Source organism: Macrobrachium nipponense, chromosome 15, assembly GCF_015104395.2.
Source record: "Macrobrachium nipponense isolate FS-2020 chromosome 15, ASM1510439v2, whole genome shotgun sequence".
Taxonomy (NCBI): domain Eukaryota; kingdom Metazoa; phylum Arthropoda; class Malacostraca; order Decapoda; family Palaemonidae; genus Macrobrachium; species Macrobrachium nipponense.
The window spans coordinates 79,900,831-79,926,340 of NC_087208.1; the positions used below are offsets into that span (position 1 = coordinate 79,900,831).

Genomic DNA, 25,510 nt, shown 5'->3' on the forward strand with positions numbered 1-25,510 from the left:
GGAAATGTAGAGGATTTGCTTTCTTCCATCAGAAGTTTCAACAAAAAAGCATGGAGAAACTTAAAGCAGGTATATTTGATGGTCCTCAGATAAGGGAACTCATCAAGGATGCTAGTTTTGATGATGCACTGAATCCTGCTGAACTCTCTGCCTGGTTGTCCCTTAAATCAGTCATTGCAAACTTCCTTGGCAACCACAGATGTTCCCAGTATCAGGTGTTGATGAGTTAATGGAGAATTTCTGCCAACTTGGTGTGTGCATGTCAGTGAAAATGCTCTTCCTCCTGTCTCATCTGGACTATTTTTCAGAGAATTGTGGAGACTTCATTGAAGAACAGGGTGAGCGCTTTCACCAAGATAGTGTTATGGAGGAACGCTATCAAGGCTGCTGGAATGTCAACTCTCTGGCCAACTACTGCTGGTGCCTGAAGAGGGATGTGGAGTCTGTTGAGCACACATGGAAGACCCTGAAGAGACCATTCATCCATGAGTAGCTTCCTAAGTTCATTATATTCTTCTTTCTATTGATTCAAAATCTTTTGTAAGCCTTCTGTGAATAAATCAGTCTAATATTTTTTCAATATTGTGTTTCAATCACCTACTAATAGATTGGAATTTAGGATATTTTTAATGTGCTAATATTTCATTAACTTGATCTGATTGAGGAAAATGAACATGATTTTTGGATTTAGTGCAAAAAAACGGGCCTAAAATCAGGTATTATATGTTAGACCTTGAAAACAACACAGGCTAGTGTTAGCAATGCAAAGTGTCCTTCCCTCGGGCTACCATTTTGTCTCCACTGCAAAAACATTTCTCGTGAATATGAATACAGATCTTTAACCAAGTCATTCCTGCCAGGTATATTATGAGAATTACCTTGACGAAATCTAACGGTAGCCCTGCCAGAAGCAAGCATAGTGGAATTTATATTTAAAAAGAAGTCTCTCAGATCACTCCTGTTGTGGTCATTTTTACATTTTGTGTAGTACAAAGTTGAACTATTGACAGCAACCTGGTTTTCGTGGTCACTCTGAAGTAGCTGGTTTCCGTTGGTTTTTAAAATCCCAGTTTACAGCTGGTGGGTGTCTCAGTTAGGGGGTTCACTGTATGGAGGGATGGGGTACTGAATGACACCTATAAAGGGATGTGATCATAGCCCATTGCTAGATTGTAGTGAATGTTGCAGGTCACAGTGGAATCATGAAGTTGTGGAGATGTGATGCAGTGGTCCAACCAGGAGGTTGTAATTGTGTCCATTCTATTTTGTACATAAGAATATGAGGGAAGGAGGAGAGTTACATCGCTAATTTGGAGAGCATGATTTTGAAAGAAGTGAGTAAGTTTGTTATAAAATTGTTTTGTGGGGTGACAGTTAAGGTCCCCGATTATACAAATATGATCAGCAGGAGAATCATGAATAATACTGTGTAACTCACTTAGGATCATGCAGTATTGATCAAAGTTGTTATTATCCCAAGGCATATAAACATTAATTATTAAGATCTTAGAGTTCCCCATTGTCACTTGAAGCCCCAGCAATCTTTCACTCTTGTAGGTCATCACATTTGTCATATTGTCTAACTATTTGTGCCACAGGAAAGAAAGGTCCCCTTTCAGCCATCCGCCTATGATTTGATCTGTAACTTGCAGATGACAGGGTGATGTGGCCAGAGGAGTGTTTCTTGCAGTGCAATGAACATGTTTAGGAGAGGAATGTTCTGCTTGAGGCCAAAATATCCCATTAGATTATGTCTATGTTATCCATAGTAACTCACGAAGATGGGAGATGAAAGAGTTGATCAATTGGATGGATGGTGGGTTAGCCACCTGGGGTGGGCAGTCACTTGTTGTGTGAGGTTGGCTCGCACTTGTGGAGGAAGCCAGGCCTACACCTACACCCCTGCTTGGGGTGTCAGTAAGTTCCCGTTGGTCCCGGGTTAGGTTATATCTTGAGACTTTTATATTAGAACCGAAGTTCTTGCTTTAAGAACATCAAGGTGCTGAAATAGGCAGGTAATCCTGTAAGCTGTTTTACGTTCAGTTTTGCATGGGAGTTTGTGGTAGATGAGGGGATTGGAGTCTGTGAGGAACTTGACTCTCTCTACTATGATATCTAACTTCACTGATGAGCGTAGATTGTGAATCACATGACATCTATCTCAGTTTTCAGCCGTGGTGATGCACAATTGTTGGGCTTTGGTCCGGCGGGCAAACAAGAGGTTCTTTTATTTTTTCTACTTGCTTGTGCCTGCCAACCGCCAGACCCCTTGTGATCATTCCCATTGTCATCCAAGATGGGGGTTGGGGGGGAGAGATAGGGTCGGGTGACTCATGAGGGCTGTTGATTGTCACTGCAGATCTATCTTGCACCAGAGGCACTGGGAAGGGAGAGGAGGTTGACAGTCCAACAGGGCCCTCTGGAAAGTCTATAGGAGGTGTTGGTGCTTCATCCGAGGGGGAGAGGGTAGCACCCACAGTTTTAATTAAGATTGAGTGATTCTTGTAATCCTTTGATCACGTCTCAGATCCATGGAAACTTATCATTTGTTTCCTCAATTTTTTCTTATTTTTTTTCGATTTTGTTGTGAGAGGGATTTGGCTGTTTGGAAGACATTTTCTGCCATATGGTATACTGCAGGTAGGCTTAGATCAGTAGGCCCCTTTGGAGGCAGATTGTAAGGTTCATTGGTGTAGATTTCCACCGAGAAGGTCCTTAGCCACTAAGTAATATATGATATTTTCTTGTGAGAGGACAAGTTTTTCACGGATCACTCCTTGAGAATGTTATCTGGTATAAGGTCTTTGCTTTTTGTATATACAACATCAATTTCTTCATCTGAGAAGGCATCACTGACAGATTGTATAGCAGACTCGATGTTGGAACGGTTCAATTGGAACTTTATAAGGTAAAGACAATTATTCGCGAGTACGGAAATTGTGTGCGGGGCACAGGCATTGGTAAGTTTCAGGGTCACTTGCATGACGGTTGGAGCTTGGTCAGATGACATTTTTGTGGTAAAAGGAGGGCTAAGCACTAGCACATACACTGCATTCTTTTATCCATTTTCCAGGACCAATAGTCCTCAAATAGATATCTGCAATTACACAACACTCTCTGGCTTACACGCTAGGTATTATGTAGACACACTATTAACACATTACCTACTATTAGAGGGATAATCATCAAGGGCAAAATACCCTACTTTTTTGGTTTTTAAAAGGAAACCTCTTGGCAAACATCCCTTTGTTGATAGCAACTTGAATTTGTTAACATGTTTCTTTCATCGAAAGACAAATTACCAAAAAATTGCTTCATAGACGTAACACATACCATAACTACTGTATACTGTATTGTTACAGTATAGTAAGTCTTTATAATGGACATGCTGTTTTCTGCTTGCATTGTACAATATTTTGCTGTTTGATTCTTTCAGGAAGAAATAACCAGAAGACGAAAGCAGAAGTACAGCAGCGGATCCATTTCTGGGTCTGTGGAAGAGCTTGAAGCAACTCCTGCCATCCGATCTAGAGCTCCTTCTGTTCCTAGTGATAGCTTGAAACCTGACCCAGCACCGCGACCGCCTCACATGTCACACCAGCCACAGCAATTAGTTGTTTATCAGTCTCCATGGCAACAGCCCGCTCTGTTGGTAAGAATTAACTTGTTTTTGATCAAGCTTATTTCTGATGATTTGAATTTGTTTGGTTTTTGAGGGAAAACTAAGAGACACCGTCTGTCGGCTGAGGGGGGTTTTCATAGAAAATTTTGTACCTTAAGTTTGTCACCTATTTTCAGTAGTAGGCAATATGGGGTCATCAAAAAAGGCAGGGTAGACTTTTGGTTTGATGGGGTTTTGGCAGAAATTCAGGCTTGTTTATGGGGTCATTGTGACAAAAAAGGTCCTCAAAACAATGAGTGAGAAAACTTTGTCTTAACTTCTTCCAGATGTGTACAAGAATAGTCAATGACCACTTGAAATATCCATCTCTGAAAGCTCTACAAGATGATATATAACACATAACTTGAAGTCTGATTTGAGGGTCACAAGAGGTCAAAAGGGCATGAAATATTAGGTTTTCTGTAAATTTCAGTTTTTTGGCTATATTTGTTGTTCTTAGATATGATCTCAGTACGTAATGAAGGTTACTAACTGTGAAAATCAATAATATTTTTCAGCAAACTGAAAGAAATTCTTCATTTCAGGTTACTGAGTAGGAATGGCTGAAAATACTACAGTGGTCCCCCCATATTTGTTGGGGGATGTGTACCAGACACCCCCCCCCCCCCCTGCAAATTGTTGGAACTCCTATAAAAACACTTAAAACAGCCTATTTTGTAAGTTAAAACTCAAGAGAAACCCACTAAAAATTTGAATACCTGGTTTTTTTAATAATTGTATCACAAAAAGTGAATTTTATGATGAAATTGATAAAAAACGGGAATTTGTGGATATTTCTCTTAGAAAAATACTGAAAATAGGCGAATTTCTGGCAAATAAGGGGGGATATATTCCAGAGAGAAATCCATGAATATGTGAGTCCTTGAATCTAGAGAACACAAATACAGGGGGCCCCACTGTATTGTGAAGCTTAAAAGATCTGGACTGTCTGCTGAAATGTCCAACCTTTCCAAGTGTATAATGTGTCGGACATCAGACAAATGAACTACAAACAGTGGAAATGGAAGGAAGAGAATAAGAGAAGCAGCAGAAATCAGAAATGTCAACATATATATGATGTTGAAGTTGACTGGAAAAGAAAATTTTGTTTACCATATGAACAACAAATGTTATATGAGTACACATTGAAAAAAAGCTATCAAGAAGAGTCAGGCAAGGGAAGTTAGTAGAAAAAATTGGGAAGAGGAGGGAGAAACTACTAAAGCAGGACTGACCCATCAGTTAAGATTCAAGAGTACTCCCTGTGCACCTATCAACTTCATCATAAAATGCACTTTTTGTGGTAAAACTATTAAAAAAACAAGGTAGACAAATTTTTAGTGGGGTTTTCTCGAGTTTTACCTACCAAAATAGGCTGTTTTCAGCCTTTTTATAGGGGCTCCAGCTATTCACGGATTCTAAACATTCACCTGGGGGTCTGGTACGCATCCCCCCGCGAATACAGGGGGACTACTGTATATGGTAAAATTAAGTGACATAGTGTATGTGAAAAATATCAGAATTCAGAGAAAGAGAGCAGCTAAATTCTCAGAGGCAACAATTTTCTTGCAGGATGATGTACGCATCAAATAGACATGTGATTTTCAAGATTAATTCTGTTTTAGGTGCAGAGTTGATTATGAATGAGAATGCTTAAATCAAAGTGAGTAGGAAGAAGGAAGCGTGGATAGAGGTTGTGAATGATATTGAAGTTTGCTTTTCTAGTGATGAGGTTTGGAACCTAGTTATGTTCGATATAGTATGAATGAAAAGGTCTTTTTTAGCACAATCACAAACCAAGAGGTCAAAGTAATATTCATGAATTTTTTGGAGAAAAATTATGTTCTCTCAACCAAAGCAAATGAACAAATCTTTGTTGTTTTTCAGTGCCAGTGTCACTAAAGTCAGCAGAAAGAATACAATGTACAGACCCTATCCTTGAGTGTGCTGAAGTGCTTAGAAAGTCTTTGATATCAATTAATTTTGATCTGACAAACCATTTCTGTGATGCAAATTTGAAAAATGCATAGAGTAATACAGTAATCCTTGAACCTGTAAAAGTGCTACATTAATCTTCAGTTTCAACAGATTTGGCTAATTTTCCAGCTACGATGAGTGATTCACCTCCACATCCACAATGATATGGCAATGTTCATGGATAGGGTCTGTAGTAGATCGTTTTCTTTCTGCTAATGATTCTTTTGTGACACTGGCACTGAAAAACAACATAGATTTGTTCATTTCTTTGGTTGAGAGAACATAATTTTTTCTCCAAAAAATTCAGAAGTACTACTACTTTGATTTCTTTGTTTGTGATCATGCTAGAAGAGATCTTTTCGTTCATACGATCTTGAACACAACTAGGTTCCAAACCTCATCATTAGACAAGCACATTTCAATCTCTTTTACAACCTATAACCATGCTTCCTTCTTCCTACTCACTTAATCTCCCCTTTTATTTAAAAACTCTCATTCATAATCAACTAAATTTCTATTGATGCACCATTTATGATATAATAAGTCTGCACCTAAAACAGAGTTAATCTTGAAGATCGGATGTCAATTTGTATACATCATCTTGCAAGAAAACTGTCGCCTCTAAGAACTTGGCTTCTCTGTCTTTCTCTGAAATCTGATATTTTTCATGTACACCATGTCACTTAATTTTACCGTACATCATACGTGTCTTTTATACCAGGACAAAGGACTCTACCTACTGTTAGGTGCACGAGGAGTATTCTTGAATCTTAAGTGATGGGTCAGTCCTGCTTTAGTAGTTTCTCCCTCCTCTTCCCAATTTTTTGTACCAAATTCCTTTGCCTGACTCTTCTTGATAGCTTTTATTTCAATATGTACCTTGTATAGCATTTGTTGTTCATATGGTACACAAAATTTCTTCTCCACTCAACTTCAACCTCTTATAAACATTGACATTTCTGATTTCTGCTGCTTCTCTTATTCTCTTCCTTTCAATTCCACTGCTTGTAGTTCACTTGTCTGATGCCTGACATATTATACACTTGGAAAGATTGGACATTTCAGCAGACAGTCCAGATCTTTTAGGCTTCACAATAGTATTTTCAGCCATTCCTACTCAGTAACCTGGATGAAGAATTTTTATCAGTTAGCTGAAAATTATTATTGATTTTCAAAGTTAGTAACCTTCATTACTTAATGAGATCGCATCTAAATACAACAAATCAAAATAATTCGTACATCAAAATTTTCAGACTAAATTAAAAAATTTTTTTTATTGTTTTTATTAAATAGTTTTTTATTCATTTTGTATCTGTCCTATATTATACATGAAAATGAGACTTAAGGTGTTTCACTTGACCCACCAAGGCTGGAAGTAGAAGATTTATTTCAAGTAAACAAAATTACTCCCCCATCAGAGGAAGAGAGACAAATATACAACTGAAATTTGGAGAAAACCTAGAATTTCATGACCCTCTGACCTCTTGTGACCCTGTAATCAGATCTCGAGTTATGTGTTATATATCATCTAGTAGAGTTTTCAGAGATAACATTTAAAGTGGTCAGTGAATAAGCTTGCATGCTTCTGAAAGAAGTTATGACACTTTAAAGTTCTTCACTCATTATTTTGAGTGGCTTTTTTGTCACAGTGACCCCATAAAAAAGCTTTGATTTCTGCTAAATGCCCATCAAACCAAGTCTACCCTGCCTTTTCTGATGACCCATATGGTGTACTATTGAATATAGGTGACAAACTTAAGTACAAAATTCTTTATGAAAACTCCCTCAGCCGATAGACTAACATCCAACTTTGGTTTTGGTGAGTTTTCAATTTAAACTAAAAGTTCTAAGGATCTCTCCTAGGTAGTGATCACCAATGGTTTTTGGGGTCATTATCCAGGACTAATATTTTTCATTATCTTTATGATATTTACAGTCTTTTGTGTATGTTTGTACAGTAATCCCCAAGAGGCATGTACTAAACACGCCTTTGCAAAGGTGGTTACAAACCCTTGGGTGTTACTATCTAGGAAAGATCCAGTTCTACCTTTCTTTGGATTGTAATTAACTTGTATCTTGTTATAATTGCTACTTAATATGTGCTTCTATATGTTTTGAATTTAATTATATAATTTTTTTTGTATGGTGAGAAAATATTGGATCCGTTTGATATGTAAAGTATTATACAGGCAGTCCCCGTGAAAACTGCCATTAACCGAAACTGTGAATTATGGTGCTTATGGCACCGATAATCGATTAACTTTTAGGTATGCTATGGGCCATAACTATTAGTGGCACCTTATGGCGCCAATAACCGGAACTCGGTGCGTTATGTCGCTAGACAAGCCCCCTACAACCGGATCGCCATTAACCTGAAGCTATTAGGCCTGCCTGCAAAAATAAGACATTTATACTTTAAAAACTTTTGAAAGGGGGACAGGTCTTTCTGATTTCATGTTAACAATGATAAAGCCAGTAGTTTGCATCCATTTGCAATCTGTTTTGAGGTGCAAACTACTAACTTTAATCTTCACAGATTGAAAGTGATGTATTACACTCTCCTGGTTTACTGTTTTGTCCTTAGGGAAGATCCATGTTAGACCTCTTTTCCTCTCAGACAGAGGACGCTCTTCAGCATCCTTGGCGCAATCTCCAGGTAGGCATTCCCTCAGTTCTGCCATATACATCAGGTCCTAGACAGAGGAATCTGCCGGATCTGTCAGGTCCTGGACAGAGTAGTAGTCTGCCAGATCCATCAGGGCTTGGACAGGCTTGTGAGCACAAGGAATTTCAGGGTGTCCTTATTGATTCCTTTGTGTACACAGGCAGAGTGGTTTCCAGAATTTCTATAATACGTATTATCTTCTGTCAGCAATTCTTAGAGAAATCCTCCATGGGCCATTCCTTGCCAGCCTCATATGGAAATGTTCCACCAGTTGGTAAAAGCTCTGTTGCTTCACGGCTGGAGACTGTCAAGTACGTATTTCCTGAAAGCGAGACGGTTTTCTCGCAAAGCAGTAGGCCAGATGCCCAGCTATCTTAGGAGGTCTTCATCAGTAGTTTACCGGGACAAGTGGGCCACCTACTATGGTTGGGTTCGAAGACAGCTTTTCTCTCCACTCTGAATTTCAGTGAGCTGTTATTAGATTTCCCTTTTTTCACAGAAATGAAGAGGTCTTTCCATCTTAGCTTTCAGGAACTGCAGGGCCAACTTCAGGTTGATCCTACTCCTTAAAGGCTTGGACATTTCTTCGTCCTGGGAATTAACAGAGTTGTTCAGGAGTGTTGAACAGTCCTATTCAACAAAGGAGCTCAAATATGCAATGTGCAATCTTACCCTGGTCATGAGTAGTCTCACTTGAGCTCCATTTAAACCGCTACGTCAATAGTTAGTGGGAGAGCTGACTATAAGACAGTTTTTCCTGTTTGCCTTGACTTCCTCGAAACAGAGTTAACTTCATGGCAACAGCAAGGGTGAGAGGTCTGTAGCCTTCGAATTTGACCCGGATTTTGTAGGTAAGATTCAGAATCCCTCGGTCCATTATGAAAAGTTTGTCGCGTTTTAATTCTCTGGAATGAATTGGTGGACAGTGATCCATAGGAGTTTTTAACTTATCCTGTCAAAGTTCTGCCCTGCTATCTGAGGATTCCCTACCTAAGACCTAGGTGTCATTGACTTTTTGTTGGCATTGGTCGGTTCAGAATGGAAGGTTCCAAGATCTTTCCATTCTGGCTGTGTGAGGTGATTAAAATGCATACTCCTCATCGGATAGTTCTACCACAGGTTGTGCAGGCTAGAGCATATGACTTTAGAGGAATGAAGTTCTCTTTGGCAGTTATGAAGAATTTGTCTTTTCATAGGGTTTTGAATGCTGGTTCCTGGCTTAAGCAGACTATGTTCACTTTCTTTTCCACAGTTCCTTGGACACTTTTTCTTAGGTCCAGTGGTGGCTGCCCATCAAGTTGCGTAACTCATCCAGTGCCCCCAGTGGGACAGTTTGTATCTTACCTAAGATGATTGTGTGGGAGAGAGAATGAGGGAGATGGCTGGTCTCCTTTCTCTTTTTCCCTTTTCTTCTTCCTGGCAGGCACGTTGAAGAATTTGACATGTCATAAACTGGAACTGGTCTGATACAGGTGAAGGTGACAGCCATATTGGTTGCAGTATTTGTGTTCCTATACAAATAACAAATCTGTTTCTCAGTAGCACTTACTCCTCTCTCTATCAAGGGGAGAGAGGAATGGTAACAAATCCCTGTGGCATATGTGATTTGTTGCTTCAACAGACAGAATTCTTTTACCCTCCACTAATGCAATGAATCTGAACATCTCTCATTGTGTTTCAGAAGGTTGAGTTTTAGATACTCATTTATCTATTCTCGTTTATCTATTATCTATGCTCAGACCCCCTTCCTTAGAACTCAATCTTCTAGGAAGGGTGGTCAGGCCGGCTGAATCCCGAGCAGGTTCTGGATACTTGTACCTCCCTCCAAGTATAAGTCTATCCTATTGATAAGACTGAAGGTTTGTTCCACATATGAACAAATGACAAATTTTTAATCAATTTGTGTTTCACAGCTAACAAACCTGATGTCTTAATGTTAACTGCTCATCTCTAATACGTATCTCATATCCTGGTTTGGGAGAAAGACTGGCACAACATGGGGTTCTGAGCTTGGTCGATGACCAACATCTGCCTCATATACGCATGAGTTGCCAGATGCCACAGATTCCTTGTTTTACAATCTTTGATTGTTTTAGACTGGTTTCCAGGTAGCACTAGAAGATATTCTTAATGTTAAGACCTCAGGTTTGTTAGCTATGAAAAATGCAAATAGATTAAAAATTTGTCATTTTGCACCTCGCTTATCAGATTGCTAATGGATGCAAAATACATTATAAATATATTTTTTTAAATGTGTCTCATTAAAACAATAAATCTGTACTTTGATATCAAATAGGCTTATACTTTTTTCTAGAATCTGGAAAGGCAAACTTCTACATGTCAAAGCCTCCAACTGGGAAAGGAAGCCAGTAGAGAAAGGAAAATAAGAAACTATAATAAAAAGAAAAAACAATTGGAAAACTAAATACTGTAAACAGTGAAATGAGACCTAAGTAAACTTATTAAAAAAATTCACACATAGTTTGAAATTCTGTAGTCCCAATGATTAAGCTAATAATTAGGAGGACCATTCCATAATTTTGGCATAACGAAGTCAGGGCACGATGCTTCAGGTTCGGTTACGTTAAAGGAGTTAGATAGGATATATCATTGTCTTAGGTAATTTTTATTCAAATACATACTTACGACTAGCTTGCCTATTCACTTAACATGGCAATCATTAGCTGAGCCTACTACATAATTTTGTAAGAAAGCATAAAGTATATAAGTGATTTTTTGTTTAGTAAATTGTTCAGTTCCTTCTACTAATTACTTTTATTTTTTGCATTTTTTAATCTGTGAACTCCCTGAAATATAATAAAAAAACTTTTACTAGTCACGTTTTTTGCAATTTCCTGACTTACAACCTAAAAGTTTTTACTTATGAAAATAATTCTTGAAGGCCTGGGTAATACATCACATCCAAAGTCCCTTTTCAATCTGTGCAGACCATAGTTAGTAGTTTGCACCTCACTTTCAGATAGCTAATGGATGCAAACTACTTTGTAATGAATCTTGTTTTATCATTGGTAACATTAAAATAGGAAAATTCTTCTTGTTTCAAAAATATTTAAGGTATAAATCCGATAACACAGTTGAATTAGATGTCTGTATATTGATTTTGAATATAAGATTTTAAAAACGGTTATTTATATTGAAAAGGTTTTATTTTCACATTTAGGCCTTATTACTAGTTTAATTTTCTAGAAATTTGCCTTATAAAATAATGGCACTGTAATTTTATATCCAGGAAGCCCTTATTGTATATGTTTATAGAATTTGGAAAGGTAAAATTCTATAACCCAAAGCCTCCAACTGGGAAAGGAAGTCAGCAGAGAAAGAAAAATGAGAAGTAAAGAATAAGCTAGAACTTGTATTACAAAGAAAAACCAATTGGAAAGCTAAATAGTACTGTAAACAGTGAAATGAGACCTAAGTGAGCTTATTGAAATTTTTTTTTTACCTAGGATGACCATTCCATAATTTGGGCATAACTGGAAGTCAGGGCACGAGCCCCTAGGTTAGGTTAGGTTAGGTTAAAGGAAGGTTGATAAGCCAGCCAATCACAGGGCTGGAAACTCAGTCTTGCTTGAGAGTTCGCATCGGCTGGATGTATGTTCCGACCTCTCTTTAAAAAATTATAACTATTATGACACCTACAGAAAAGGAGTGTTTCCGAATTTCATCCCTAAACATCTCCAAGCCAGTGATTTAAGGATTATAATAATATAAAAATTATGAAGAAAATCGTAATAAGATATAATAAAAAAGAATAATGAGGGGGATATAGGAGGACTGATTGTAGGAAAGAAAAATCAATGGGATAAATGAATTTCCTCCATAAGGTATTGATATTTAAGTAACGATTTTTCACATAAAGATTTCGACTATAGGATATGAAAGGGTGATGGTGATAATGAGAGTGACAATAATGAAGTCTTAATATTCTTTTTCCCCCATAAGGCTTCTTCTATCGAGGCATCGTGATCATGATGATGACGTCATCGAGTGATCACGTGAGCAACACCTGACTGCACAAAGATAAGAGAGAGAGATTAATATTCTTAATATTTGCTTTTTATTTTCATTTGATAGCCCTACCTATAATTTTTTTGGGAGCATTGACGTCCATGACTTTCAGCTATGAAACTGTATGAAACACAAGATGATAAATGTTGAATGCGCTGTGATCTCATGTAAGGAACGAAAGAATATATTTTATATGAAGAATTTCATGTTATTTCTCTATAAATATTTTAGCATTAAGTTTACTGAAGTACATAATTTTTATATCATTATAATCCTTAAATCATTGGCTTGAAGACATTTAGTGATGAAATTTGGAAACACTCCTTTTCTGCATGTAAAACTGAAGTGTAATGAAAGTTATAATTTTTGAAAGAGAGGTCGGAACATACGTCCTACCTATGTGAACTCTCAAGTGAGACTGAGTTTCCAGCCTTGTGATTGGCTTATCAACAGCCAATGAGGAGCGTCATAAAGGACAGGCCTAGACATCAAACGCATGGCAGATGTGAATCTATTATAGTAACATTTTCCATATTTCCTGGCTCTTAACCTAAAAGTGTTTACTTTTGAAATTAATTCTTGAAGGACAACACATCACTTCCTAAGCACCTTTTCAATCTATGAAGACTAAAGTTAGTAGTTTGCACCTCACTTATCAAATTGCTAATGGATGCTAACTACTTTATAAATAACCTGGTTTTATCATTGGTAACATTAAAATGGGAAAATTCTTCTTGTTTCCAAAATATTTATGCAATAAATCTGACAACTGTTGAATTAGACTCTTATATTGATTTTCAATTTAAGATTAAAACAAATACATTTATTTTTAAAAGGTCTTATTTTCACATCTAGGTCTTATTACTTGTTTAAATGTTTTTAGAATTGTGACTTATTAGAACAGTGGCACTGTACTTTGATATCCAACAGGCCTATTCTGTACGTATATTTTTCATAGAATCTGAAAAGGCAAAGTTCTACATGCCAAAGCCTCCAACTGGGAAAAGAAACTAGCAGAGAAAGAGAAATAAGAAGTAAAAAATAAACCAGAAATTATTTTACAAGGAAAAACCATTTGGAGAACTATATCCTGAAAAAATTGAAATGAGACCTGAGTGAGCTATTAAAAAAACTAACATCTAGTTTGAAATTCTGTAGCCACAACAGTCCAGCTAATAATTAGAAGGACCATTCCATAATTTGGGCAAAATTGTAAGTCAGGGCACAATGTCCCCAGGTTGGGTTAGGTTAGGATATACTATCAGTGTTTTTGATAATTTTTTTTGAAATACATACTTATACTCCCCAACCTGCAGTCACTACCAAGTTTCTGCATGTGTCTTTAAAGTTTGATATATTTCTCAATAAACAAGTATATATGTGCACGTACTCTAAATGTAAACTTTACGTATCCGTGCAATTTGAAATTCACAGCTGTAATCTTCCATAACACACTATTTCCAGCAGCCCAACTACTATTTCATCAAAACTTGATCCCTTACACTTTCTTAGTTTTAAATTAAATCTTTGTCTATTTAAGGCAAATGCCATTGAAACTCAAGACTCGGTAAACAAATTAAAATAGTTTTTAGTACAGATTTCCAGAAATCCATTATATTGTTTTTGATACCCTGTAACTTAGCCTAATGCACTATAACAGTAGAATGTAGATGTTAAAATACGAGTGCACAAAATATATTTTTTAAAATTAGGAAGGCATACATCAAAGTTAGGCCTAGTTTCTCTTTTGTCATCTGTTAATTTTTAATAGACTACAGCGGACTCACACATTCGCGGATTTCTCTCGGGAACATTTCCCCACATTATTCGCAGAAAATTTGCATATTCGCGGTATTTTTCTTGATCAATTTCATCATAAAATGCACTTTTTGTGATAAAACTATTAAAAAAACCAAGTATGAAAATTTTTAGTGGGTTTTTCTTGAGTTTTAACTAACAAAATAGGCTGATTTTAGCGTTTTTATAAGGGTTCCAAACATTCCCGGGTTCTAACTATTCACAGGGGGGTCTGGTACGTATCCCCTGCGAATACGGGGGGATCTGGTACTGTACTGAATTTCCACTGTGTCAGGACTTAGATTAGGACTATTTTAGCCATTTGTTATGACTAACTTTCATATTCACTTAACATGGCAATCATTAGCCAAGCCTACTAACTAATTCTGTAATAAAAATATTAATCTAAGTTAGAATTTTGATTGGTGCGTTGTTTGCATATAAATAACTTAAGTTGCTGTATAGTCTCTTTTTTGCTTAAATATTTTTGCGAAACGAACTTTACTAGCCGCATTTTTCCCCTCATGAACCTCACAACTTAAAAGTCTGAACAACATAGGTAGTTTGAAGATAATTCTCCCAGGCGAGTGTAATACATCACTTTCAATCTGTGAAGATTAAAGTTAGTAGTTTGCACCTCAAAACAGATTGCAAATGATGCGAACTACTGGCTTTATCATTGTTAACATGAAATCAGAAAGACCTGTCCCCCTTTCAAAAGTTTTTAAGGTATAAATAACACACTTGAATTACACTCCTGTATTGATTTTGAATATATAAGATTTTTAAAAATTGTTCTTTATTAAGTAAAATTTATAATGTCTTATTTTTGCAGGCAGGCCTAATTAATTGTGATCAGCTTTTTACAAATGTCTTGTAGCATTGGCACTGTACTTTATCTGATTGGACTATACAGTACTGTATATTTTTTATAGAATCTGGAAATGCAAAATGCTACAAACCAAAGCCCACAACATTTAAAGCAACCTAGTAGATAATTGAAAATGAGAAGTAATGAATAGAATACATAAGAATAAAGAACATAAAGTAAGGCCAATATTAAAAACCAAATAATCAATGAAATGAAACCCAAGTAACCTCGCTAAAAAAAAAAAAGATCGCAACTAGTTGATATTCAGTAGTAGTTCCAACGATCTAGCTATTCTATGTAATTAGGAGGTCCATATCCATAATTTTGTCATAACTGTAATAAAACTTATGGATAACTGTGTGGTACTGAATCTTATGGAAGAAAATGCAAGGCTGCTGGAATTAACTGAATATGTACTGTTCTACTTATGGTGCATAGTATTGTTTGGGAAAATTTTAAAGGGGAGAAACAAAAGCATTATAAAACATGCAAAATAACCTAATTAAACAACAGTACTAAATACATAGTTAGGTCTGTGATAAGAAAAGAAATATAAATCAAGTTTTTGCCGAGTAACTTCAGATACAAACAGGAGGATATACAAAAACTGAAAAATAAAGGAAAATATTAAGTATCTTAAGAAAAACATTTTTTAAGCAATTGATGCGAGTTAGATTAAATTTTTCACAAAAAGAATTTCAGTCAGGGAAAACACAAATTCTAAATGAGTTGCAAGTAGTAAAAGAAGCAATAAAAAGATGTCAGGTGGGGGCGGCTCCAGTTTTCTGATAATAAGTATAAGTATTTGAGTTTTGACTAATTTTAACTATTAAACTCTGTTATGAGATTCAGCTGCAATGGATTGATACAGATAGAGTAGCATCTTCAGTGTCAGCAACGAGCTTGCTTGCAATGCTAAACCTCATATTTCTGGGCTCATCTCGTGTCGGCCTATGAAAGGATCCTTAATATCATTCTTTCTAGGTAAAATTAATCTAAAATTACCAGAGAAAAACAAAATTAAGAAATGTCAGTAAAACTGACTCGCTCACTCTTAAAAAGAAGTGTCGGTATGATAATAGGGGCGAGTGTGGAACACTACCACGAGACAATCACCAATTAGAACTTTCCAATCAGAATCCCCCCAAGAGAGAGCCGATACCAACGGGCGATGCAGCCGCTACTACTACTACTAGAGGACGCCACGGACAGCAGCGCCCCTAGCGGACATCCTTAAATTTTTAGCGCTAGCGTCAAGACGCCAATTTTCCTTGTGCTGTGCTATTTTTTGGATTTACCACTGATTTCTACCATGGAACGTTCAGCTGTTGCCACGGCTAAGTTAAGTAACTCATAAGTAATATTTTACCACATTTTTATCTTCCGGGTACCAGTGTTTTCCTGTTAAATAGGTCATATACGGTTCCCTGGTTGTCTCGTGGCGGCGCCATGCTGCCTCGTAAGAATTCCCGGTCCTCCCATACTGGGACTTCTTATACTTATGGGCTTACTATATTACGTTTCATTGTTTTTACATCGAGTTTTAGCTAGTTCAGCCCTCCTACCATTTCTCTTAGTTTGGTATTTAGGGCTAATATTATTATTCCGGCCCAGCATCCCGGCTCTTGCTCTTCATCGGCTATCGCTGGCTCCGAGTAGGCCTCTGTTTCTTGGAACAGTCTGCCTCCTCCTGGGCTTCTTTCTCTTTTACTAAGTGTCTTTTCCATCTTTTCGATGTATAAGTTTATTTCATTTAGGGTGTTAGGCTAGCCTAGGTGCTTGTTGAATTTCCTTGTATTGGTACAGCCTGGTTCACGTGGCCCTCTCACGGTTGTGTTGCTCGCGGTCCTAGGCCACTTGCGGTCACGTGTCCCATCGCACCTTACCCTGCCCCCGACCCTCCCCTTCTCGGTATAGGGAGGAGCTGGGGGACCCCTTGGTTGTTATGACAACCTCAGTTGCCTTCTCTCACTACTACTCTGAGGCAGCCAGGGGTTCCTCCCCAGCGGGGGTTATAGGGACGACCAACTCATGAGGTACCGGGTCATCCATGCGGTAGTTGGTGAGGCGGGGGAGGAGTAGGCCATCCCTCCCCCTCTCTCGCTCCCGCCCGTGTTACACCGGGAACCTTCCTCCCCCCTCCCCAGTTGCTCAGCCACCTGCCTCGCTATACGAAAGGAGCCTTCCGTCGCAGCCGGGGCACCTTTGGTTATGGTTATAGGTTTCTGGCTCCGCTACGAACGGGGTGGGTGGGCACCTCTAGTGGTCGGTTGCTTGCCTACTATATCCTTACATCTCTCCCCCGCTACCGGAAGGGAGCTTGCTTCTTACCCGCGCACTCTTCTAGTAGACGGGCGGAGGGAGGGTTTGTTTGTTTAATTATTATTATTATTTTTAAGGATATACCCTAATTTTACAATGAATTGTGTTATATGATTAATTTTATCTTCCATCCCCGCCATTTTCTGTCGTGGTTTCCTTTTACCACCACTCCTGGTTGGTTTCTCTTTTGTGTCTCCGCCATCAGCGGGCTATAGCCTAGAGCACACAACCAACCTGGTTACCACACGTATTTTGGCGGGGCTCTGGTTTAATCTAACTTTATCGCTCCGGCACCAGCGGAGCATCTGTTAGACTGTAAAGTGTTTACCTGGTACTCATGTATCTTTCCACTTACAGGCTACCAACTGTCAGGTCCCAGGCGTGTAAGCGACGACTGTTCGAACGCCCCTGTGGACACGATGAGTGTAGGTCTCAACGCCCCCTGGTGCCACGTCTTTCAACGAGATGATCGTCTGGCACCCAGAAGCCTGCGCCATCTGCTACGACCTGGTCGGGTCAGCTGGGAGATGTGGGGTAAGTCCGTTATAGGCTTACTTATCATTTTACTAACAACTTTTAGTCATAAGTTTGTTAACACCCGTTCCACCATTGGAAGCTAATCTCCCTCTTTCTTTCAGGCTACTGGTGTGGAGGGAAGTCGCCCTCGCCACCATGAAAGCGTGGGTGGGCGGCTTCGGGAAGAACGCCCGCCAAACAAAGGCCAGCCCTACATTCTGGATAAGAAGCTGGCCGTCCAGCTCTTCCCCGCGGGCAAGTCGACTGGTTACGTTGACCCCTTGTCCGCTGCCCCTCTGATAGCCTCCATCCAGCAAGACCTCCAGCAATCCTTTGGGGTCGTAGCCTCCCAGGAGTCGGTCCCGGACGTCGCTGCCCTGGACCTTAACATCGAGCCTATGGCGGTTAGGGTGGGAGGGGGGGAGGATTTGTTGGTTGAGGTAGGTGTGTCGGGCGCCCAAGGTCTTTCCTTGGGCGCTCCTGGATCTTCTCCTGTCCCTTCTTCTACTGCTTCTTTCCAAGGCTTTGTGGGATCTGAGATCCCTACCCGCTCTCCCCGCTCTCTCTGTACCGCAAAGGTGAAGGGACAGAGAGAACCGAAGACTCTGGCCAAGACAACTTCGAAGAAGTCGTCTTCGTCTTCTTCGGCTAGGAAGTCGTCGACTTCCTACGCCGATGCGGTGAAAGCGAAGCCGAGCTCTTCTCACCCAAAGAGCTCCAGAAGCAAGGCTTCTAAGGAGAAGGCTCGCGCTCCGCCGCCGAGCCACTGCCTTCTACCCGCCTCCACCGCTCCCACTCGGCGGCTACGCCGGTAGGGGTAGCAGGTCCTAGCACCTTTGATCCCTCTGCTTTCTCAGCAGTGGTGATGCAACAGGTGGGCGAGCTGGTTGGCTCGCAAGTCTCCGCCCTGGGACACGGTTCGAGCAGATGTTTGCACAGTTGTCAAACACTCTGTCTCAGTCAGCCAGTCAATTCAAGACCTCTCTAACAGGATGAGAGAAAATTGAGGACCGAGTAGCAGGCTATCTCAGGTCCTCCTCCAGTCTCCCAGCGTCACACTTGGGATTCTCCACTCCCGCCATATGACTCTTTGCCAGCTTTCTCTATGGAGAACCCTATGGAGAGTAGCTGCCTACGCTCCTTTCAAGGATGGGATGATCTCTATCCCGGAGTGTGGAACTCGAAGGATTGAGGACTTCGAGTTTTACCCATCCGGGTCTGACGCAGCCTTTCATCGGTTATGCTAGGCTGACGCCAACGGCTCTGACGAGGGAAGACAAGATCTCTAAAGAGTCGGTCCTATATAGTAGAGATCATGCTCAGCGGGAATGGGTTCACTGCCTTGAGGACTGGGAGTGTACGAACACCAAACTCCAGGCCTACAAGAGTCCCTTCACTATTTTCGCGACGGAAGAGGAGGTTTCTCTTTCCGTTCGCCACGAATTGGTGGAGAAGTCCCTTCAGGCAGTCCTCAAGGATGAGCCCATCCCACAGTTGGGAGGCGGAGATCTACTTCTCCACTCTTTTTAACCCGGCTTTCGGAGAATTGTGGGAGAACTTGCCAGCAACATTCACGCTTGGTAAGCTCAAACCGGACTGCGCCATGGACCAGTTCGGTGAGAAACTACCAAGGCTGCCGGATTCCCTAATCCAGGCAGAGTTTGATGCGCGAACCAGGTTTGGCAGGTCCCTCAATTCCCTTATAATTACGGAAATGGCGGCCCTCTCGTATGCTACGGAACCGCTGTTCAAGATTTCTGGCGAAATCTCAGTTTCAGACGGTACTAACGGACGCTTTTGACTTCTTCCAGGCTAGGAGGAACTGCCGAAAGCATGTTCTACAAGAGTGTACCATTAGGCATGAGCCGAATAGACTCTTGGCCTCTAGCATGTGGGGAGCGGATCTCTTCCCAGAGTCCGCGGTCAACGAAGTACACCACGAAGCTGCTAGGCTCAACCAGAGCCTTAGAGCTAGGTGGGGTATTTCCTCGAAGAGGAAACCAGGATTCCGTTCCCACTGCTGGTAACGAAACCGAAGAAGGCTGGTAAAAGGTTCCAGCCATATAAAAACACTCCAGCAACAGCAGCAATTTGTGCAGGCTGTCCCGGTTACCCAACAAGGACAACCTGCTAGTTCAAAGCAGAATCAGCCTATCCTCCTGTTGTCCCCTCAATCTCAGCCATCCACCTCCTACGCTATCTCGCCGGCCTTCAACCCCGCATATGAGGCCCAAGGCTACACTCAGCCGAGAGGTAGGGCGAGAGGTTACTTTCGTCAGCGTGGCGCAGGAAGGGCGACAAGGAGCAGGCAGTTCAGAGGTAGGGCGTGGTGGCCAACCCGCCATCAACAATGAGGCTCCCCAGGTAGGAGGGAGGTCTGTTCCTCTTCCGCCACAGGTGGGGGTTCAGCAATTGGGCACAGAGCATAGTGTCCAAAGGATTGGGCTGGAGTTGGATCAAAGATCCTCCTCCAATCAAATCATTCCACCAGATACCGTCAAGGGAAATTGACAGATTACGCGGAAGAAACTCCTTCAGGAAAGGAGCTATTGCGAGAGTCAAGCATCTAAAAAATTTCAAGGTCGCTTATTCAGCGTGCCAAAGAAAGGCTCAACAAAAAGAAGGGTAATCTTAGACTTGTCAAAGCTAAACTCTTTCATTCGTTGCGACAAGTTCAAGATGCTTTACCCTCATCGCAAGTAAGGACCTTACTTCCGCGTGGAGCCGTCACATGCTCCATCGATCTTACAGACGCATACTATCATATCCCTATAGCCAGGCACTTCCGCCCATTCCTAGGATTCAGGCTAGGAAATCAAACATTCTCATTCAAAGTGATGCCCTCCCTTCGGTCTGAATGTAGCCCCCAGGATATTCTACAAAAATAGCAGAAGTGGTTGTTCAACAATTGAGAGCTCAGGGAATCATGGTAGCAGCATACCTCGACGATTGGTTGATCTGGGCACCAACAGTCGAGGAATGTCTCAAAGCCACCAAAAAGGTAGTTCACTTTCTGGAACATCTGGGGTTCCAAATAAACAAAACGAAATCCAGACTTACTCCGGAATCTCGTTTTCAGTGGCTAGGAATCCAATGGGATTTGTCTTCCCACAATCTGTCAATTCCAGTGGCCAAACGGAAGGAAATAGCAAAATCTGCCAGACATTTCTCAAATGCAATCAAACGTCAAGAAGAAACCAGGAGAGAATCCTAGGGTCTCTTCAGTTTGCTTCGGTAACAGATATCCTTCTGAAAGCAAGGCTGAAAGATATAAATCGAATTTGGCGGTCAAGAGCAAACTCCAAATATCGAGACAATTGTCAGTAATCCCACAGATCCTCCGCAACCAACTACGGCCTTGGTCAAAAGTAAAGAACTTAAGCCAAGAAGGTACCCCTTCAATCCCTCCCCTCCCAGTGTTGACCATTCACACGGATGCATCCCTGTCCGGGTGGGGGGGATACTCTCAGTTCAAACAGGTTCAGGGGACTTGGTCAGTTCAATTTCGCCAGCTCCACATAAACGTGTTGGAAGCAATGGCAGTATTTCTTACTCTGAAGAGACTGCTTCCCCCGAAGAAGTCTCATCTAAGGCTAGTTTTGGACAGTGCAGTGGTAGTTCATTGCATCAACAGAGGAGGGTCCAAATCCAAGCATGTGAATCATGTCATGATAGCCATCTTTGCGTTAGCAAACAAACACAAATGGCATCTGTCTGCCACTCACCTGGCAGGAGTAAGGAATGTGATAGCAGACGCCCTGTCCCGGTCAGTTTCCCCTGGAATCGGAGTGGGTCTCTGGACGACGGGTCATTCCAGTGGGTAAGCCTTGGAGAGTCCCAGGTCTCCAAAGTGGATCTTTCTTTCGCCTCACAAGCGAACCACAAGCTCCTTGCTATGTGGCCCCCAACCTGACCCTCTGGCTTATGCCACGGACGCCCTGTCGTTGGATTGGAATCAGTGGAGGAGAATTTATATTTTTCCTCCAGTGAATCTTCTCTTGAAGGTCCTAAGCAAACTAAGGTCTTTCAAAGGGATAGTAGCTCTGATTGCACCGGACTGGCCCAAGAAGCAACTGGTATCCTCTTCTTCGGGAATTGGGTCTCCGACCTCAACGGATCCCCAATCCCAAGCTATCACAATCAGTACAAATGGACTGTGTTCGCTTCCTCAGGAATTCTCCAGACCCTAACTTTATGGACTTCATGAAGTTTGCGGCTAATAAAGATGCTGATATTGATCCACAGAATATTCTCTTCCTAGAATCAGATAAGAGGGAGTCAACCATTAGACAATATGACTCAGCTGTTAAAAAATTAGCATCTTTCTTGAGAGAATCGAACACTACAACCATGACAGTTAATTTGGCTATATCCTTTTCAGATTCCTTGTTTTGAAAAAGGTTTAGCAGCTAGCACGATTACCACTCATAAATCGGCTTTGAAGAAAATCTTTCAAGTAGGTTTTCAGATAGATCTGACTGAATCTTATTTCACATCTATCCCTAAAGCCTGTGCTAGACTTAGACCTTCTCAGAGGCCTACTTACAGTTTCATGGTTCTTGAATGATGTCCTCAAACTAGCTTCAGATACTGACAACTCATCTTGTACATTCATAATGCTCCTGAGGAAGACATTATTCTTATTAAGCCTAGCCTCAGGAGCCAGAATTTCAGAACTGTCGGCTCTATCCAGGGATGCGGGTCATGTGGAATTCCTCCCATCAGGAGAAGTTCTACTTGCTCCGGATCGTAGCTTTTTAGCCAAAAATAGGATCCTCTTGCAAGGTGGGGCTCCTTGGAAGGTTATCCCACTTCCACAGGATCCTTCTCTCTGCCCAGTATCAACTCTTAGAGCCTTTCTATCTCGTACGTTCTTCAAGATCCTCAGGTGCTCTTCTTCATGAGAGAAAAAAGGTGGTACTTTGTCAGTAAAAAGGTATTAGACAGCAAATCCTTTACTTCATTAAACAAGCCAACCCTGAGTCATTCCCAAAGCACATGATATCAGGGGAGTAGCCACCAACCTCAATTAATTATTTTCAACATATGAACTTTGGGAGGATCTTAGAAAGTATACTGGATGGAAATCTCCGACAGGTCTTCCTAAATACGGCAATTATCTAAAAGTCCTTGGAATCTTTAAAGTTTTTCAGCAGTAGCAGCGGGAAACATTGTTTCCCCTGATACTGTATAGTAGTTGTAGTATAGATCCAGGTCTCCTTTCTACCTACATCATCCAACATGCCTCACCCTATCGCCAGGCTACTCGAATATCATAGCCTTAGCCGTTGTATCATATAGTGGGTTGTCCCTTATTTTTTTTTGCTAGGGACATCCACACTTGTACTTGATAAGGTACTTCGTGTACCCTACCCTTATTTTATGCTAGGGTAGGACACAATGTGTTTGTATATATTTTTGCCATACTTATTTTAATGATGGACTTCAGTGTACTACCCTTATTTTATGCTAGGTAGGACAATGAGTTTGTATATTTTGTAAATATGTTAAGTAAATCCCTTTGTTTGTTTTTATTACATGCATCTCTGTAATTTACTTTAATTACCATTTAAGTACTTTAAGATTACTAACGTTCTATTATTTTACTGTTGAATATAAGTTAGTTTAAGTGCTTAGTTTGTATGCTGTAATTGATTTACTTATATTATATCCATCATTTTACACACTGCTTTTCATTGTTTCCTTTTTTTCCCATCTTGTCTGTTTCTCTGGTACTCTTTCATAGGCCGACACGAGCTGAGCCAGAAAAGGGATTTTGACGAAGGAAAAATCTATTTCTGGGTGATTGGCTCGTGTCGCCCTATGAAACCCCCCCTTTTTTGGTTTGTTTCCCCCCCTTACAGGACAAGATGTTTTTTAGATTAAGGATGTCCGCTAGGGGCGCTGCTGTCCGTGGCGTCCTCTAGTAGTAGTAGTAGCGGCTGCATCGCCCGTTGGTATCGGCTCTCTCTTGGGGGGATTCTGATTGGAAGTTCTAATTGGTGATTGTCTCGTGGTAGTGTTCCACACTCGCCCCTATTATCATACCGACACTTCTTTTAAGAGTGAGCGAGTCAGTTTTACTGACATTTTCTTAATTTTGTTTTTCTCTGGTAATTTTAGATTAATTTTACCTAGAAAGAATGATATTAAGGATCCTTTCATAGGGCGACACGAGCCAATCACCCAGAAAATAGATTTTTCCTTCGGTCAAAATCCCTTTTTGTTTTCTTATACACCAATTAAGTAAATACTTGGCCAGAAGCATTACTATGAGTAACAACAGCAATTACATTCAGGAATTTCATTTGAATTATCCAATTCTATAGTTTTTGTTTAAGTCAAGCTAAAAAATTTTATGAAGTTCCCTATATTATTTGAACATTTGAGCATCAGATCCTCATTGGACGAGTGGTTTTCGCCCTTGGCTACCAATCCAGTGGTCCAAAGTTCAAGTCTTGGCTTGGCCAACGGGAATCAGGGGGGGGAGTTTATTTCTGGTGATAGAAATTAATTTCTCAATATGATGTGGTTCAGATCCCACAATAAGCTGTAAGTCCTGTTGCTAGGTTACTAATCTTACTTGTGTGAGCATCATGTATCTAACTGCACATGTGCTGCATCTAGACTCACACATTTCCCATTGTTTCAAAGGGCACTTATGAGTAATAATAGTTACAGAGTGCTAAAACTTAAAAGTACGTATGATAGAAAACTTAACCAATCTTTTTAAGATTTTAAACATATATTCATCTTGTTTAGCAAAACTACCTTTAAAATATTCAGTCTTTTAAATTAGTTTTAAAATGTTTTACACAGTTCTTGAATTTCTAAAACTTTTCATCCGTCGGCCTGCCAAGTCCATGAAGAACGTAAGATTTACAAGGGACTATTTGAGCCAGTAATAATATAACCCAATTATCTTGTTTATAGAGTAATATTAAAGTTACATTTCTGGGCTCAGCTCGTGTCGGCCTATGAAATATCCTTAAGATCATTATTTCTAGGTAAAATTAATCTAAAATTACCAGAGAAAAAAATAAAATCAAGAAAATGTCAGTAAAACTGACTCGCTCACTCTATAAAAGAAGTGTCGGTATGGGAATAGAGGCGAGTGGGATCACTACCACGAGTCATTTACCATTTAGACCTTCCAACATCCCCAAAATCCCCACCTGAGAGAGCTGATACTAAAGGGTGATGCGGCCGCTACTACTACTACTACCGACGCCACGGACAGCAGCGCCCCTAGCGGTCATCCTTAATCTTTAGCTCTACAGCGCTAGGGGCTTTTTCCCTTGCTAATGTCGCGACTTCCGAGGAGATGTCCTGGCCTGGATCGTTTAAACGAGGCAGCGAGCTGTTGTTGAATGAACGCAATAGTCGGAGCCGCCTCTGCTGGGTCGACGTAGCCCGTTGACTTGCCTCCGGGGAAGATCAGGACCGCCAACCTCTTCTCGAGATGTAGGGCATACCCTTGGCGGCGTTCTTCCCAAAACCGCCGACCCAGTTGACCCGCAGGTTGTTGTCCATGCGGTGTCCTTCACAAGCCGGAGCCTGGAAGAGAGGGTATTTATTAGTTTTTAAGATTAAACTTAAAACTAAAAGTAAATTAAAAGCTTAACTTAAAATTATAGGGGATGCGAAATCCCCTGTATTTTTATCTTAAGTC

The 25,510-nt window shown here is 40.4% G+C and overlaps 1 protein-coding gene across 1 annotated transcript in view; it reads left to right on the forward strand.

Moving 5' to 3' along the window:
- The window catches only part of LOC135226729 (uncharacterized), a 149,911-nt gene that overhangs the window by 12,319 nt on the left and 112,082 nt on the right, over positions 1-25,510 (forward strand). The window contains exon 2 of the mRNA XM_064266438.1: positions 3,437-3,652. Coding sequence (XP_064122508.1) covers positions 3,437-3,652 — 216 coding nt within the window. The remainder of the gene's footprint in view (positions 1-3,436; positions 3,653-25,510) is intronic.